The 17,478-nt window shown below is 36.7% G+C and overlaps 2 protein-coding genes across 2 annotated transcripts in view; one reads left to right on the forward strand and one right to left on the reverse strand.

Moving 5' to 3' along the window:
- Positions 1–3,592: 3,592 nt before the first annotated feature.
- Positions 3,593–7,309, forward strand: PSMG1 (Proteasome assembly chaperone 1). Its single transcript, XM_014436249.3, has 5 exons — positions 3,593–3,990; positions 4,075–4,160; positions 4,229–4,440; positions 5,335–5,527; positions 7,083–7,309. Exons 1-5 carry the CDS (start codon positions 3,881–3,883, stop codon positions 7,289–7,291), a joined length of 810 nt encoding a protein of 269 aa, XP_014291735.1. The 5' UTR covers positions 3,593–3,880; the 3' UTR covers positions 7,292–7,309.
- Positions 7,310–8,476: 1,167 nt separating this feature from the next.
- The window catches only part of LOC106690730 (Ionotropic receptor 21a), a 20,713-nt gene continuing 11,711 nt past the window's right edge, over positions 8,477–17,478 (reverse strand). Inside the window, exons 7-11 of the mRNA XM_014436260.3 lie at positions 16,711–16,952; positions 16,498–16,638; positions 12,650–12,848; positions 12,371–12,578; positions 8,477–9,200 (exon numbers count right to left, since the gene is read on the reverse strand). Of these exons, the coding sequence (XP_014291746.2) occupies positions 8,796–9,200; positions 12,371–12,578; positions 12,650–12,848; positions 16,498–16,638; positions 16,711–16,952 (1,195 nt within the window). The 3' untranslated portion in view covers positions 8,477–8,795. The remainder of the gene's footprint in view (positions 9,201–12,370; positions 12,579–12,649; positions 12,849–16,497; positions 16,639–16,710; positions 16,953–17,478) is intronic.

Here is a 17,478-nt window from a genome sequence, read left to right on the forward strand (position 1 = left end):
ACTGAGATCAGAAGGGCTGGACCAGCCTTCTAACTGCAGGAGGCACCCAGACGGATGCGCACCAGGAGGACCTACCGAACGGATGCAGTGTGTCCTTGTCAGGTGCAGTCCCATCAGTAAGGCGCTCAACCTAGTGCTGGGCTGCACCACAGTAAAAAATTTGTTCCCAATAATAATTAATTTATAAAAGATAAAAAAAAAATTGTCGATCTTTGGCAGCAGTGGCATACGGAAACTCCAGCGCATTACCCCCACTCCAGCACCCAGTATGCCAGAAATGGTAAGGGAGGGGGGGAAAGATGCACCAAAAATCATACATCGGGAAAAAAACAACTTTAAGTGAAAATGAATTATTACTCTACAGAAATATAAGAATCGAGCTTTCAATGAAAAATCGGATATAAAAAATTTAAAACATGTATCTCTAACCTAATAAATACATAAAACATAATTAACAACACTAAATAGAAACAGTCAAAATACAAAATATAAATGACAGACACATGGGCAGAGGCAAAGAGGAGCTGGGGGGAGCTGCGGCTTCATATATCAAAGTAGTGAACTTATTTTATACAAGGTTCTTTCTGGAAACATGTTATAATTACGAAGGTAATGGCGGGGTAAGATGGTGGCTTCCGAAAAAACATACCATTGATTAAACCTAGTTGTTAACGATTTTGAATTCGTTGTTCCACTTTCAATAATTTATTGTGATTATAGGTACTAAACATTCAAAAAGTAATGATTAAATTTTATGAAGTTGAAATAATGGTGGGGATATTTCTTGCAATGCGGTAACCATCGCTTCTTTCCAAATCGGGGCTGCATACAACATAATGGAGGTGACAACAGTAGCCAGAAGCCTTCGCCTACTTTCTTTGGGACCTCCGACGTTTGGCATAAGACGTGACAAAAAGGATGCTAGTTTAGCAGATTTGGCGCTGATATACTCCTGATATATATGTGAACATTAAAGCGGAGACGTGCATCGATCATGACTCCTAGGTATTTTAAGCAAGACTGGGAATGAATTTCGTGCCTACCAACCGTGACAGTGATGGACTCAATCTGCTACCTGCTAGTTACTAGAAGAACCTCGGTCTTGTGATCTGCAAGTTGTAGGCCTACCAAAGACAGCCAACCTCGGACCATAGCAACAGCCTGGTTTGTGATGAGGGTAATTTATTCCAAGTACTTCGCCGCCACTACAACTGCAACGCCATCTGCGAATCCCACAACTGTGGCTCCCTCCGGCATTGTCAATTTGAAGATTGCGTCGTACATGACGTTCCACAAAAGAGGCCCTAATACCGAGCCTTGTAGGCACCACCAGTCACCTTGTATCTCCTTTGGCCAATGTCTGAAAAATAAAACAGAACTCTATCTTTGAAGTAGTCTGTGAGAACTCACATAACATAGGCTGGCACCGGCATAGTCCGTAGGGCATCTATTATACAGGTCCATCTAGCAGTGTTAAAAGCATTCTTAACGTCTAGACTGATGATTGCTGCATAACACTTAGCACCTCTCCTCCACCTTGATCCTGCAATTGCTGTGTGGGCCATCTCGACTACCAATCTAACAGCATCTATCGTAGATCACTCTTTACGAAATCCGTATTGAGCTGGGGAGAGGCCATTAACTCCCTCTGTGAACTCTTGTAGCCTGAGGGAAAGGATTTTCTCTAATGCCTTACCCATAGTATCCAATAAGCAAATTGGACGATAGGTTGACGGGTCTTCCAGTCTTCCCTTACTCTTTGGAATAAGTACGAGACGCTGTCTCTTCCAAGGTTTCGGAATTGAGCCTTCACGAATACAAAAACTGAAGAGATCGATGAAAAGATCTGGCCTTTTCCTGAAAGCCACCTTCAGAGCCACATTGGCGTAATTCCGTCCAATCCTGGTACCCTGCTATCTTGTAGGTCCTAGACGATATCCTCTAGCTCTTCCTGCGGAAAATCTGTTGTATATGTATTGTCTATACATTCAGTATTAATAGTGTTCTAACAATACTGTCTACAACATTTGGTCTCGTGGGGAGCTGCATCGTGCCTTTACATAGTTTCTTGAGTGCTATTTTGTAAGGTCTACCCCATGGGTCTGCATCCACCTCATCACAGAGTTCTCTCCAGCACCGTCGTTTGCTTTCTTTAATGGCTTGTCGGAGGTTCCTTCTAGCTCTCTTGAACTCTTCTTGAAGGACAGGAAACTCCGGCAGACGTCTCGCTCGCTGGTAACGTCTTCTTGCTTGGTTGCAACACACTGGCAAAGATCGTAAATAGTATCCGTCCACCAGTACACTGAGGAATGATGTTTGCCAGGCTTTGAACGAGTCATAGCTGCATCACAAGCCCCAGATATAAAAGAGGTCAGTATACGCGCCTTTTCCTCGGCTGACCCTTTCAATTCACAATCGTACTCTAGCATTAAAGTGAATGAGGCGCCATCGAAAGTCTTCCTGTTCCAGCCACTGGTTCTCCATCCAACTTTTCTTTCTTGTAGGCGTATCCACTGTAATCAATATAGCCTGGTGATCACTGTTTGTATAAAATCCACAAACCTTCCAAGTTGCGATCCGTTGCAGGTGAACGTCGGCTTTGTTCTGGTGTTCATAAGGAACACATCACTTATTTGTGCGAAAGCTCCGAGAAGAACTTCACCACGTCAATTTGTTAACCTACTCCCCATTCAGTTGCCCATGCATTGAAATCACCCGCTATGATAGCTGGCTTATGGCAACTAGCCTCTAAGACAATGCGATCCAACAAATTTGCAAAGTCTTCTATTGTGGTGCTAGGATAGACGTAGCAGCTAAAGATGTACACGTTGTTCACTTTGCCCATACAAAGCCGGATTGCGATGTAGTATTCACTTCCTGAATAGCTTGGAAATTACAGGCCTTAATAGCAGCTTTACCACTGACATCGGATACCCACGAGTTGCCATCTAGATTTTGTGTTTTTTTTTTATACGAGGGTCGGTGGAAATCTTCAAAAGACTAGAATAGGCCCGTACCTATCCATGTGTGGGATTTTTACCCACTAAAACCACCGCCCTACACCTGTTTATTCCTCTCCACGGGACCGCCGCTAGGCATTACTTCATGGAGGGAATTGGCTGAGTGCCGCCTCGCTTTCTTCGCATGGTTTTCATATTTCCATGCTAGTCATGTCTCTTCCTTTCTCAACCTCTTGAGGACGACTGTGGTGAATCTCTTCACTGCGTTCCGGAGCTGGTCTGAGTGTAGCATATAGCTCACCACGTCCTCTGGCGTGATACTTCCTCCACACACTCTCTCCAATTCACTTCTTTCTGCCGCAAAGCGAATGCAAGTGAAAAACACGTATATGACTGTTGTTTACAATATGACTGTTGGCCACACTATCGTTGAATCGCCATGTTTCTAGATACACTTAGAAGAGCAATCCCCATAACCAAGCTCATTCGAGTAGAGACACTAGTCCTATTCATCCCATTATTGTTCGTGTTTTGTAAGCTATGGTTTCCATGGTAGCTATATATTCTCATTTGTGCATTAAAAGTGCATAAGAAAGCTTCTTTTCCCTCTTCAACCGATGGTTCTGTGGGAGAATGTGAACCCAGAACATTTGGATTCTGTAACCTTCCTTTAATTCGCAAATAGCATAAATCCTGGGTTCACAGTTGTCGACTTATGCCAGTACAAATGTTCAAGATTTGATATGCAAGATCATTGCATATCTTATTCAAAATATCTGAAAAACACGATATTGGGTGATTTTTCTCTTAGAGAGGTCTTGATAAGTTCCATTGTTGATCTTCTCTCGTGGGTGTAAAATGTCATTGTACCTAGTTCTTTGGATTGTGCCCGAGTAGCGCTATTGTGGTTTTTAAAAGTCATGGCAACTTTTTTTGGTGAAGTTGTATACCCAACTTCTCGGGCATTTTTTGATGATTACGATGATAGTGATGTGGATAATGAAGAGCAGGATACTGCATTTGAAAACAGGTAAATATTTTCTAGTAAATATTTGATTATTTTTAGTTAATGAATAAGTGATTTATAATTTCATTTTGACATCTATTATTTTAGGCCACAGTTAACACTTGTAAAACTAAGTGAGGATTCTTTGTCAGAATATTCTGGTATTATCATTTCTGATGGCACTGTTTCTACAGGTATAGTGTTGAAGACATTTGTTTAATTGAGTGTAGGTACAGAGTGAATGATTTTATTTTTATTTCAGGCTTTTCTCAGATTTATATGCTTCAGAAATCAGATAAACTCCTTGCTGAAGTAGACTTTTCAAAAGGAAATGTATATAATCCAGAAGATGTAGTGGTTATCAAACAGAAGCCAAGTATAACCTCAAAACTTTACCTGTTGTCCAACCGATTTCTTCTCCTACAAGTATCACCATCAATCGATGTTACTGTAGCTAATCAACTTACAACTCTCGTAAGCTTTCTTAGTTTATAAAATTAATTGATAAAAAAATAGATTTCAGTTTTGTTGTTGATCGTTATGTATCTAATTGTTTGTAGTTGTTTACTACAATTACCATTTTCTACTTTAGACATTATAAGAGCTGTAGATTATAGTGTGGCAGGTAATATAATTTGAATATTAACAGGAAACTAGTGCCAAATGTCAAATAGTCAACTGATGATTTATTTCTTTTTGAGTACAAAAGATATTAAGTGCTACGCAATCAGCTCTTCAAAGCTCACACCAATAATATGCTTTATGAAATACCTCAGCTAACTGAGTGTCCAATGGAATCTATCATTTCACAAGTGTTGAGATAAGTATAATATATGTTAGGTTACAATCAGTTGCTCCTGTATTTCTTTATAGTTCAGTTTGATGTTGGATAACATTGATTACGAAGGATGTGATTCATTATTCATTGTACCGTAATGATTTGATGTAATTTCTGAACAGCTAATTGTATGTTTGTAACCTCTTTTGTCAAAGAATATAAATTATTTTTCTTTTCATTTTATTTTATGTTATCTGAAAAAAATTCTATTTCAAGTTTCAATTATGCTGCAAAAGATCTATGACCCTTCAGAATTACTTTATTTCTTGAGCAATTATAAGAAGACTTAGATTTACTTGAAGCTATCAAAATGAACTGAAACAATTATTATTTAGACAATGAGCTTCAAATAGCTCTTATTCACACAGATCACATGTGAAGAAGTATTATTTTTTTTGTTTTTCAAAAAATCCATTCTTTTATGCATTTCTATAACTTTTATTAGACTTTTGCAATAACTAGTAATAAGTTAATTACCTGATAGTCCAGTTTTTTTGTCTTATAAAGCTTAATTCTTAACTTTTTTTTAGATTGCTCCTTGGCTACTGAAGTGTAAAGAAGTTATTGTCTTGGCATCACGTCATAATGCAAATTTTAGATGTGACTCAATTAATGATTTACCATCAGCTTTTATAAGAGCACTTTCTACATCCAAATTTGTGTTCCCAGATACTATTAGGCATCTAGAGCAACCTAATTTTATATCAGATTTTCCAGCTTCTGGTAAGCACTCAATATTGATGTTTTTTGATTTATTGAATATTGTTCATTATAATTAGTTCCACTTCTCACTAGTTATGAAAATCAATAAGAGTTCCTAAGTACAAATCCAACTGGATGGGTCTGTTAACTGTGTTTTAACCTTTCCAATGCTCCTGATTCTAAATCCAAATGGGAAATACTTTGTAACCTATCCCTACCAGAATCCAATAATCTCAGCTCCTTCCATGTGACTCCAGATGATCTCAATGACCATTTCTTATCCTATGCTCATAATTCTACTTCCGATATTCAACATCACAATTTCAATCCTGAATACTTCTTTTTCTCACACCTGTCCTATGATAAATTACTTTCCGCTGTCCAAAAATCCCACACTTATAATTATGGCCCTGATAAAATTCTTGTAAAACTAATAAAATCCATCCTTCCTGTAAAACTACCCTAGTCTGGCCTTTGAAGAAAATTTTCAACCCTACCTCACTGCATGACTTCCGTCTTATTTCTCTCCCATCCAACCTTTCAAAACCGTTAGAGCGCCTTGTCCAAAATCAACTCTCCAACTTCCTAGAGGAACGTTCCCTTCTCAACCCCTTCCAATGTGGCTTTCAATCTGGCTATTCAATGCAATCCGCTCTCCTTAAAATAACCCATGTCCTCCTAAACTCCTTTGAACACCAAAACTTTATTATCCTCATCCTTCTAGATTTTTCCATAGCCTTTGACACAGTTGACCATAACATCCTTCTTACTAAATTGCATAATCTTTCTCTATCCAACAGTGCCCTGTGTTGGTTCAAATCCTTTTTCTCAAATTGGTCCCAGTATGTAGTCCTCCGAGGTCAACCTCCATCTAAGACCTAACAGACAATTTATTGGAGAACCTCCCTTATTTTAAGAAGCAGATAGTTTATAGGAAAAAAAAAAAATTATTAGACTGCAGAATTCTTTAAAGTTTGTTCACGTGCTTTATTTATAATGATTACAAATAAAGTCTTAAGGGAATTTATTCTTCTAAGTTGCCTCCAGTTTTCAAAATTTATTCTCACTTATCTAATGCAAATATAATTTTTCAAATCAGACTGATAGTCCCTGACATTGTTTCATTCTAACAAACTTAATATATTATTAATTACTTAACTTCATATATGATGGCTGTCACTGTGTTATTATTTTGTTTTGACTGTGTGCATAGACACAGATTTTGTTCCTATGAATTGAATTATACCTAAGCTTTAATCTGGATTAAGTTAGATCCACCTATAGTATAATTTTGATCAGTAGAAAAATACTGCGCAAATTTCTTTTTAAATTTGACACCAAACACACTGGTACCTAATGATGATCCTCACAACTTGTGATTGTCTTTGGCCTCTTTTTTCTTTTATAATAATTCTGAAACACTTTTTTATTTTCTGAGAATTAAAATAATAAACCATTGTGTAATGATTTGCAGCATTTTTTTATATTGCTTAAAGTAATGTTTGTATATTAAGATTGAAATTAAGATTGTTTACATAATTATTACATTAATTAAGCTTATTTTATTTATTTACAGTTTTAAGTTGGTGTGAGAGCCAGGAAAAACCAGGACTTCTAATAGTGTTGTACAGTGACCAGTCTTACATAGATTCTGTGGCATTGGATCCTCTTTTGAAAGTTTTCCCCCAAGTTGGCCTTTCTTCTTATATTATCAATAAAGAACCAACAAATGTACACTCTAAAAGTATTTTAAAGGATATGGACAAAAGTTTTATGTATATGTAATACAGTCATTATTTTTCATTTGGTTTTTAGTTTATTCTATTCTATGAAACTATTGTTTTATTTTAATTGTTGTTTTTTCCAAGAATATAGTTGTTTAAAAAATTTTTATTGTAATAATTTAATTATTAATTATAATTGTTAGGAAAACCTTTTTTTTTTATGATCCCCTTCCTGGTCATTTTTGACATACAGGGCAGGGGAGGAGGTTTATCTAGAGGTACGGTACTGAGGTAACCAACCTATTCTAACCATGGTTGGGGGTCAAGTTTTTATTTCATGGAATCACCACAGAAATGAACAAGTCTACTCTCCCCTTCTCCCAGGCCAGACCTTGACATCCCATCCCCAATCTGTCCAATTCTTCTTTGCAGCCAACCACTTCTGGACTTGACAGTAAGTCAGGTGAAGTTGACAGAATGAGTGAACAGTACTGATCATGGTGATGTTTGAGAGTGCTGGTGTTTGTATGAGGTCATGGAGTTTTGGCAGCAATCAACTTATCTTTGCTACTTTTCTGTAGATAGACATTTGTATTATCTTCTATGATTCCAGTCCAGTTGGATGTATCATAATCAGAATGCTTCCTGGCTAGTATCTTTGTGTGCCACTTCTATATTCTTGTTGTTTAGACAATGATTTCACAAACTCCTATCTACAGAAGAGTAGCAAAGGTGAAACTGCCTGGTTCTAACTTGTACAACTAACGGAACTCTTAACTTTCAACCCTGCATTCATGCTTTCTCTAGATTAAATATGTTTATCTTGCTAAGATTTTCCAGTGGTCAGGCTCTCCTGAAGAAGTTGTTAATGGTAACTTTGGATCTCCTTCCACCCTAGATATTTGTCCCTTCGGCAGCCAATGAGACAGATTGGAGATATGGAATATCAAGGGCTTATCTCCATCACTATCACTATGGATCCTGCAACCTAGCTGCTGCTTCTGTGTAAATCACCTGCAAAAGCCGCTGCCATAATACTGGACTGAATTGTAATTTAATTATTATAACTCAAAGAATACAACTGTTTCTATCCCATTAAAATAAAGAACTAGTTTTCTTTCAAAATAATCTTCTTCAAAATACTATATCGGACATATACAGCAAAAATATTATCAAAAGAGTGAATGTGGCTTATAAACCATTGTTTGGCAACCTCTCCAACTCAATTTGGAGGAGCAGAAGAGTTACTTAAAGAGTTTTATCTAGCTTGTTGAATTTCGTATTCCTATTCATGACCTTGATTTCTAGAAAGTGTTGAAGGATATTTAGTTCACCATGTAAAAAATTATCAGTATCAAGCTTCTTAGGAGTTTATGAGGGATCTTTAGGACCTAAATGTTATTTCATAAAATTTTATTGAATTTTTAAAATGCATTTATTAAATTGTTACCTAGTTAACAATAGGCGATAATTTCCAGGTGTCTGTTGTAACTAGAGTTTTGGATGAAATATTTTCTAATAATTTTAATTACCATCCAGCAGTAATCAAGATGTAATATAGTAAGCTAAAAACTCAGAAGACGTATTGGTTTTTCAACTTTAGGTGGCATTAGGTGTATTTCTGATACTGCAGTTGGTGGCTTCTGTCTGTCCGATGGTTCTAAAATTATCATACTTCCAAAAAGTGAAGATTTCCTTCTTGAAACATTTCTAAAATAAAGAGGATAGTGGTCTCTGATATGAGATTTATACGGAGTGAGAAATGCTGCAGAAACTCTTCTTGATGCAGCAAGTATTCTTTCTTTTACTACTATAGTCAGTTTTTCACCTTTTCGGTTTTTTATCCAAGTTCCAAGTTCAAACCCAAAAGCACATACTGCAAAGGCAAATCCACATCCCAAAAGTAAGAACATACCTTGTGTATCTTCTAAAGTAAGTTGTCTTTCTAGAGCTTCCAATTTTAAATTCCCCTGTTTAGAAAAAAAATAAATTGAGGATTATTCTTTTAAAAAAAACGCATTAAATTTTATATATTTCATAAATCTATTTTCTTTCAAAAGGCATCGTCATGAGTTGATAGAATTAAATACCTTATCCTAAAAGTATTTTTTTTTTTATGGCTATAAGTACTGAAGGCCTATTGTGCACCATCAACATTATACCATTGTAACGCCTGCCACACTACAACATCATAAAGGTTAAAGTTTGCATTCTATGAATCTTATTCTTAAGGGATAGGTCAATTCACTGCTAGGGATCCATGATGCAATCTATATCAAACAGAACCTCAACCCTGCAAATCAGTCACACCAGCAGATGCAGTATACTGTTTCATACTCAAAATTACAGAATCTGCACAGAGGTGATTCTATAAGCTTGAAATCAAATTAAGTTTACTAAGTCTACAGTGTCGTGTTTAGGTCCTTAGAGAACTCCTGTCCAGCTGAAGAAATATTTCACCTTGGCCCCTACAAGAACAGGGTCCAGAAACAACTTATAGAGTAGCTGTCTTATTCAGCCAATAAAAACTTAGCTTTTAAGCCATAAGCCACCTTTGCTTTGCATTACTGTTTGTGTAACTAAGGCTTATACAACAAATGGGCTCGGAGGTAAAAGGAATGATCTAGCCTGTCAGCATGCTTGTTACCAGGAATCCCACAGTGACGCAGGACATGAGAGCTTGTTGAGTACTTTGTAGCTATCTTAAACAACTGGAGCCTGTAACAGGGTTACGGTCCTTATATTGCTCCCTGGCTATCTTTGTAGATCGTTATTCTTCTGCCTGATAGCCCTTCCTATATAAGAGTACTGGCGCACTGACTTATTGCAAGTATTTCTGATTGAAATACTGATGTATGCTTCCCAAAGGGAATATATGTACCTTCACCTGCTTCTGAGCCTAAGGCTGTGAGGGAGCCATCCGTGTATTAATTGGTTCTATTTATCCTTACACTTAATCTTGTGTCTTTATATCCGGAATTTAAGCTTCTATATGCAAGAAGCACCCCGTCCACTGTCCGCTGAATAATCTTTCCATGTCCTGCCAATATCAGGGCTTTGGATTTGGCAAACCTATACATGGTGTTTAAGGCTTGTGCTCCTAACTCCAACTGTACTGGAGTCTAAATATAACTTCTATTGCCGCTGTAGGAGTATTACTCACAGAGCCAGTAATCATAAAGCTCGCAATCCTCTGCAGGTTGTCTAGGAAGTTCCTCTACATACCCACATTGGCCCTGTCCTAGGGAATAGTGATCATCAGGTGATGGCCTTAGCAGCAGCAGATGTGCTTCGAAGTACTTGCCCTTGGTAATAAAAGGAAATAGACAAAAACACTGCCAGTAGCAGATTTGAACCATTGATCCTTCGATACTTTTAATTCAACTCCGTAGGATTGTATCATGGACGGATTGCAAAGGATGGAAGTCTTTCAATACCTCATAAAGATTATTGAAAGTTATTTCACTGATAGAATCTTGAGGTATGATACAGAAGCTGGATCAAAAATTTACAAGGTCATGGCTGGTGTTCCTTAGGGTTCAATTTTAGGGCCATTGCTATGGAACATTATGTATGATATGGAGCTCAGGCTACCCCTGCCAGAAGAAACTTACGCTAGGCTTTGTGGACGATATGGCAATCATTGTTCGTGGGGTACTCTTGGAGTAGATAAGTTATAATATGAATAAGGCAGTCATTACTATTGGTCAATGGCTTTCAGCGGTAGACCTTCAGCTTGCTGACCATAAAACTGAGGCAGTGTTGATAACCAGTAGAAAAAGAAGGGAAATTATCAGTCTCACCATCAGGGAGTTCGATATCCTATCCAAGCCAACTATTAGATATCTCAGGGTGCACATACTTCAAACTTCGGTATGATGAACATTTACACAAAGTTAGCACCAGAGCAGCACAAGTGACGAATGAATTGTCTAGGACTATGCCAAATATTGGAGGGCCAAGAGAGAATCAGAGGAAGCTTCTGGCTAATGATGTCAGTTTCATGGTTTTGTATGCAACAACAACCTGGGCAGAATTTGCCAAGAGCAGTCATATTTCCATAAAGCTATTGGTGTGCACCGAAGAAGTGCCCTGTGTGTCACTCAAGCTTTTCACACTATATGCGATGATGCTGCATGCATCGCAGACATACCTCGAATCGATCTTTTGGCAGATGAATGTAGGCGGATATTCCGAAGGAAAAGAGAAGAGCCGGATGCTCACTGACTTTCACCAGCGAAAGAAGAGAAAATGCAGACTGTTAAAAGATGGCAGAGACGCTGAAACGCTGTGGACTTCATGTGTAGCAGTATTGTGTAACTGTTGATGCCCTGGTCTTTCTAATGAGTTTCTAGGAGCTTATGTGGAGACACGGGTAACTCCAGAGATACATAATCTCTTGGACTGTTTTGGCTAATAAGCAGGGAGACACCATACTACTCCTGTCAGAAGGCCTAGTGCATGAATCGTCTAAGTGCGGCTGCATTTCAACTTGGTAAGAAAGTTGGCAGGTTATCAATTGCTGCCTCACAAATGCAATAACTTTATCAGCAGAGAGAACCTTGCCATTGGTGTAAGAAAGCTTGAAGTTCCCCCTGTGATATGGTCCAGTTTATCAGACCTGGACGGAATAGGCTGCAAAAAATGTTTAATAGTTGGATGTGAAGTGTGAATTTACATTTAAGATTGGTCTTAAGGATGGCCAGATTGTGATCTATCTAAGCTAGTACATCTCAATATACACAAAATTCATTTTTAATAATAAGGAGAACAAAGCTAGAAATGAATGTTTAAGTGTGCACCCCTAGGTCCAAGCCTCCTAGGTTAAGTCCGCCCTGCATCTAATACATGTATTGAACCTTTTACTTATTATTTTTAAATCCACATAATGAATATCTAGAAACAGTTTTTTTTTTTTATTTTTTAGGATCTTATTCAAAGCATCTTTTATGTAATGAAAAGTTACTGCTGAAACATGACCCATTGAACTAAAAGCTGCATAAGTAAATAGTTGAAAATGATCATCATAACTATTATATTTGAGGTATCTCAGAATGAATTTTTCTCTGCTATTTAATTTGATTTCCATAAATCAGAGACAATTTAATAATTATTAATCACATTTAATTTTAATAGTTACCTGCAGAAGTGTCTGCCTGGCTGAACTTTTGTACAGATTCCATTCTAAATCTTGTTGAATTTTGTTAATGAAACCAGCTTCAATCGCTTTTATTAAACTTCTACTAAATGAATCAATGTAGATAGAGTCATGAGGCATGATCATAGAAATCATCTGAGGTACGAAGCATTGTCTGCTTATATGAAACAATTGTCTCTTGCTGACATCACTTTAAAAACATTTATAAATAATATATAATTTTATTTTTATAAAATTATCAAATTCTTTTTTTTCTTTTACCTGGCACTGCAATTACTCTTTAGGATGTGCTTAAGATGTTCCGATGATCCTAAAAAAGTTACTGGTTTGTCTTCTTTTGAACTTTTTATTACAGTAGAAAGCCCTTCTAGAACATTGTTTACTGTTTCTGCTGTCCCTGCCAACCCACTAGCTACGTCATCATCTGACCCAATAAGTAGTGTCCACCATCCTTCATCAGCTTTACCAATATTTAAAACACAGTAAGGCCATATTAATAATTTATTCACGTTAAAACATTTATTTGAATAGTTAATAATGTTTCTACTTCTGATATCCATCAGTTAATTTATTTCTGTCTTGTGTTGTGATAATGCAACATAAATTTGAATAATTTTTTTTCTAAAATCTGACAATTATTTTTACAGTTTCTTTATTTTATCTTTATCTCCCAATTATTGATGTAAAAAATATTTTTTTGTCTGACTTTTTTTTAATCTTTACAATTTTTTATTTATACCTGTAAATCTAGTTTCAGCAAAAGAGTTGTACTATTCAGGCATGGTATGAGAGAGACAGCACCCAGTGGTGCATACTCCTGGCATTAAGTAAATTATTTTATTAAACTAGGAGGTCCCTCAGCTTATGCCAAGTTATGTCAGAGATGTCATGTGTTGCCATTTTTCGTACAAATTTAATGTCTATGTAGTGTGTTGTGAAACCATTTGTAAATCATATGAATGTGGTTCATTACAGTCAGAATGCGAAGGTCAGTGTGAAGTCTCGTTTGAAACATGAGTGGTGAGTTTGTTGGCAGTCTTAAAAATTGCGATTGAAAAGTTTGTATGTTTTTAATCTGTCTTTTTGGCAGGCATAATCCATATGAGTTTTAGTAAGTAATTGTATACCTTAAGTTTCTGTCTGAGGGATAATTTAGAACGTCTGTGTAGTATGGAATGTAATTGTCTCAGTCGGAAATTTAGCTTTTTATGTCTTGTCTTGACGTGTGGGCCCCATCCCAACCTTCTGTCATAGGTAAGTCCTAAATAAGTTACAGTGTTTGTTTGTGGTATAGGGTAATTGTCTATGTAAACTGAAGAGCATGTTTTGTGTCGTAGAATAAATGTGTGACTTGTTGTTTAATCTTAATTTTCCATTGTGTGCACCAGGTCTGTATGTTGCTTACATTATGTTGTAGTGCTACTGTGGCCTGTAAAGGGTCAGTGTTTCTTGAAATGATAGCAGTGTCATCGACATACGTTGTAGTTAGTATTTTGTCGTGGTTAGGGAGAATCTAGAAACGAATCTAGAGGAGAGTCTACAACTTTCTACACATTAGCTTTGTATTGTATGTCAGTTAAATCTGTGGGGGTCGAAAGATGGTCAGCGAATATTTGGGATTTATCCTGGTCCGAAAAAGTCCAGGAATCATCATCTTTTCTCAACGGGACTGATGCCTCATGGTGTTGTAATAGTCGCTTTATATGTCTCCACAAACTGTTGTCATCAGTTGTCAGGTTTTCCATTTATCTGTCAAAGTTAGTTTGTTTGAATTTTCATATTTCTCATGTGATGTGATTGATTTATTTGTTAAAAGTTCATCTAGCTGAAGGTAGCTGGTGAGTTGGCCATTCCTTTTGTGATCTTCTCTTGGCTCTGATTAAATTCCTGATATATTGAGGGTATGATGGCAAGTGTATTCCTAGCTGACCTTGATGACTCTTGTGGGTACCAAGCAGCTTTCTGAACAGCTTCTTCTAAATCTTGTTCAGATTTTTTAATTTTCATTTCATAACATGTTTTTATAGATAGTTAACAATTTTTATTTTATCCTTCTCCCTCCCAAAATAAAATTCTGTATAAACAAAAACTGCGATAGATGACTTTATATTTTAATTTATTTCATTAAAAATGCCTTCAATTGAATTGCTTTATTAATAGGCTAAAATTAGTTTATCCCAAATGATCTGTACTTTTTTATAATTCCCAACAAGGGGCTTTGTGGAAGAACGGTGCTCCCTTGGGTACATGTTGCCCATTATATAATTATATAAAAGTATTTGTACCAGTCCAAACCTTATATTGAAAAAGGAAACAAATGCAATGCTCTTGAAAATAAGTAGGTTCTAGAAAAAATATTTACTCTCCATCTACCATCTGTTGATCCTTCAAAGCGACATGAATTATTTTTTATTACTTATTTACTAGAGGTGGGTGGCTACCTCTCATGTGTTTTTGTCTGTGGTAGAGGGTGGAATAATCCGTAAAATAGGATTCCTGAAATTCCATTGGCTGATTCAAAACACATGAACAATAAATAGAAGGAGTCTTGTTTTTAATGTTCTGACTGTATGTTTAATGATTAATTGTGTGTAACTCAGTTCAATTATTTATTAATTGCTGTTTCAACCCACAATACAGGTCTTCATTAGGGTTGTTGTGATGAATGAAGTTGTGCCAACAAGGACCATCTCCATCTCATTCTAAAATATTTGTAGTGTATTGGCACCATAATGCTCTGGTAATTGTATCTAAAAATGTCGGCTTGTAGAAGTAACTGTGATATAGAAAAACATAAAAGAAAATATTTCTACTTTAGCTTGAAGTAAACTATTACCTCCAATATTGTGAAAAAATATTTGTTTATCTACCTGGATGGTCAGCAACAGACCACCTGTTCTCAATCAGACAAATGCTCGAGAAAACGTATAAGTACAATGTCGACTTACACCACCTATTTATTGACTTCCGACAGGCTTATGATAGTGTGGACAGAGGAAAATTATTAAAGCCATTGCAGTCACTGGGATTACCTAGTAAGTTAATAAGATTAACAAAGATGACCTTGGAAGATGGACTACTTGTAAGATCAAAACTCGAGTGGGCATCTCAAATAGCTTTAGGGTTAACAGTGGCTTAAGACAAGGAGACCCATTATCACCAGTACTGTTCAACCTCGCCCTAGAAGTTGCCATTATAAAAATAAGGACCAACCCGGGTGGCACCATTTACAATAGCCTCACACAAAACATGGCTTATGTGTTGATGATAATGAGGATCATCTGCATCACAGGGAGAACAAACAGCTCTGGCCGGTGCTGTAGAAGAATTCAAGAGAGCAGCACAAGATTTAGGACTTAATATAAATAGTGAAAAGACTAAATATATGAAAACCTCTAGACAGACCGGGGAGAGAAGAGATATTGTGGATGTGGGGGAAAACATGTTTTACTTTCAAGTACCTGGGAGGAGTTGTGACAGAGAACAATAATTTAGAAGTAGAAATTAAGGGCAGAATGGTAACAGGAAGCAGATGTTTCTATGTCTTGCAAAAAGCTCTCGACACAAAAGTCTTTTCAGGAAAGCAAAGCTTTTGTTGTACAAAACAATAATTAGGCCAGTGGCAACGTATGGCAGTGTGACATGGACTTTAACCAAGGAAAATAAAAGAGCTCTACTGGTTTGGGAGAGAAGAGTCCTGAGAAAGATCTTTGAAGCCATTAAAGAGGAGCACAGGTGGAGAATCAGATGCAATGACGAACTAAAAGAATTGTATGGAGAGCCTGATATCATCTGTGCTATTAAGAAAACCAGGCTAAGATGGTTCGGACATGTGGAAAGGATGGAGTCCTGTAGGCTGCCTAAAAGGATGCTAAATGGTGCACCAGGAGAAAAAAGGAAAGGGGACAGACCCAGGTGTCAGTGGCTGGATGATTTGAAAGGGATGGGAATCAAAAATTGGAGGAGAGTCGCTGGAGACCGCAAGGCATGGGGAAGAATGGTGGCAGAGGCCCAGGTCCTACAAGGACTGTAGCGTCCAACAGTGAGTGAGTGAGTAATTCAAGTAATGATTTATGTTGATTTTATTATTAAACATTAATCATAATTACCCATTGTAGTGACACGATAATTTTTATGCAAAAGTTGATGCATTGTGTTCATAACTTCAGGGTACACAGGTAATGTAATAAAAGCTATGATAGATCCAGTATAACATGCCGTGATAATTATGGTAAACATCCAATAGGTTCCTGGAACATACTCACATTTCATTTATAATTTTTTATTGAATATTGTTTTAATTATGATAAAAAAAAGCATACCTATAAATAATTTTGTGGAATTTTTCACACTTTTTGTCCAAGAAAATTGACCACGAAATGTGAAGCAGTTAGTAAATGTCCCAAATACGTACCAAAACATGTTCTCTATTTCTGATGGATGTTGTATTAGCGGTCCCAAAGTATGCCATGCTGAAAATGCAATTGGAATGATGGCTAAGATGTAGCACAATGTTATTGATATCCACACATCCCATAAAAAAGGCCCCATTACTGCTTTGTACCTGTTAAGCAATAAAGAATAAGTTTATAAGAGATGCACACCCATAAATGGAAAACAAGACAAATCCAAATAACTTGGATAACTAATTTGAATGGATTATGTAATCACATATTAATCAAAATTAGTTTGATTCATAATTTAATGTTTGGACTTTTTGATACATGGAGGAAATATTTTTATTGCAGACAAAGGTTGAATAAGAAACTTTGAGATAAGATTATTACATCTTTAGGAATGGGTTGTGATTTTAAGTATAATAATTTGGAATAATGGTGGCAAATCATGGTAAGGCTTCTCCATTGCATTCTTGATTCAGGCTCCAGTTCAAATCTGGCCTGAGCAGATTGAAATCTATTTCATCTAGAAGATGAATCTCAACCTTGTCACTCTGGCTAGAATAAGTTAGATACCAGTTTTTAAACAGGTCCTTTCTGCTCTAGTTAGAACACAGGAAGACAATGAGGTAAAATCTTCTCTATAATTGTTCTTTATAAAAATTAATTTAAATGGAGTTTCTAATTTTATAA

The sequence above is a fragment of the Halyomorpha halys genome, unplaced genomic scaffold (genome assembly GCF_000696795.3).
Source record: "Halyomorpha halys isolate HHAL.00 unplaced genomic scaffold, Hhal_1.1 Scaffold1847.1, whole genome shotgun sequence".
Taxonomy (NCBI): Eukaryota; Metazoa; Arthropoda; class Insecta; order Hemiptera; family Pentatomidae; genus Halyomorpha; species Halyomorpha halys.

Coding starts and splice junctions, on each gene's coding strand:
- PSMG1 (XM_014436249.3), top strand. CDS start 3,881: ATGGCAACTTTTTTTGGTGAAGTTGTATACCCAACTTCTCGGGCATTT. Junction 3,991..4,074: donor GATACTGCATTTGAAAACAG/GTAAATATTTTC, acceptor CTATTATTTTAG/GCCACAGTTAACACTTGTAA. Junction 4,161..4,228: donor TGATGGCACTGTTTCTACAG/GTATAGTGTTGA, acceptor TTTTTATTTCAG/GCTTTTCTCAGATTTATATG.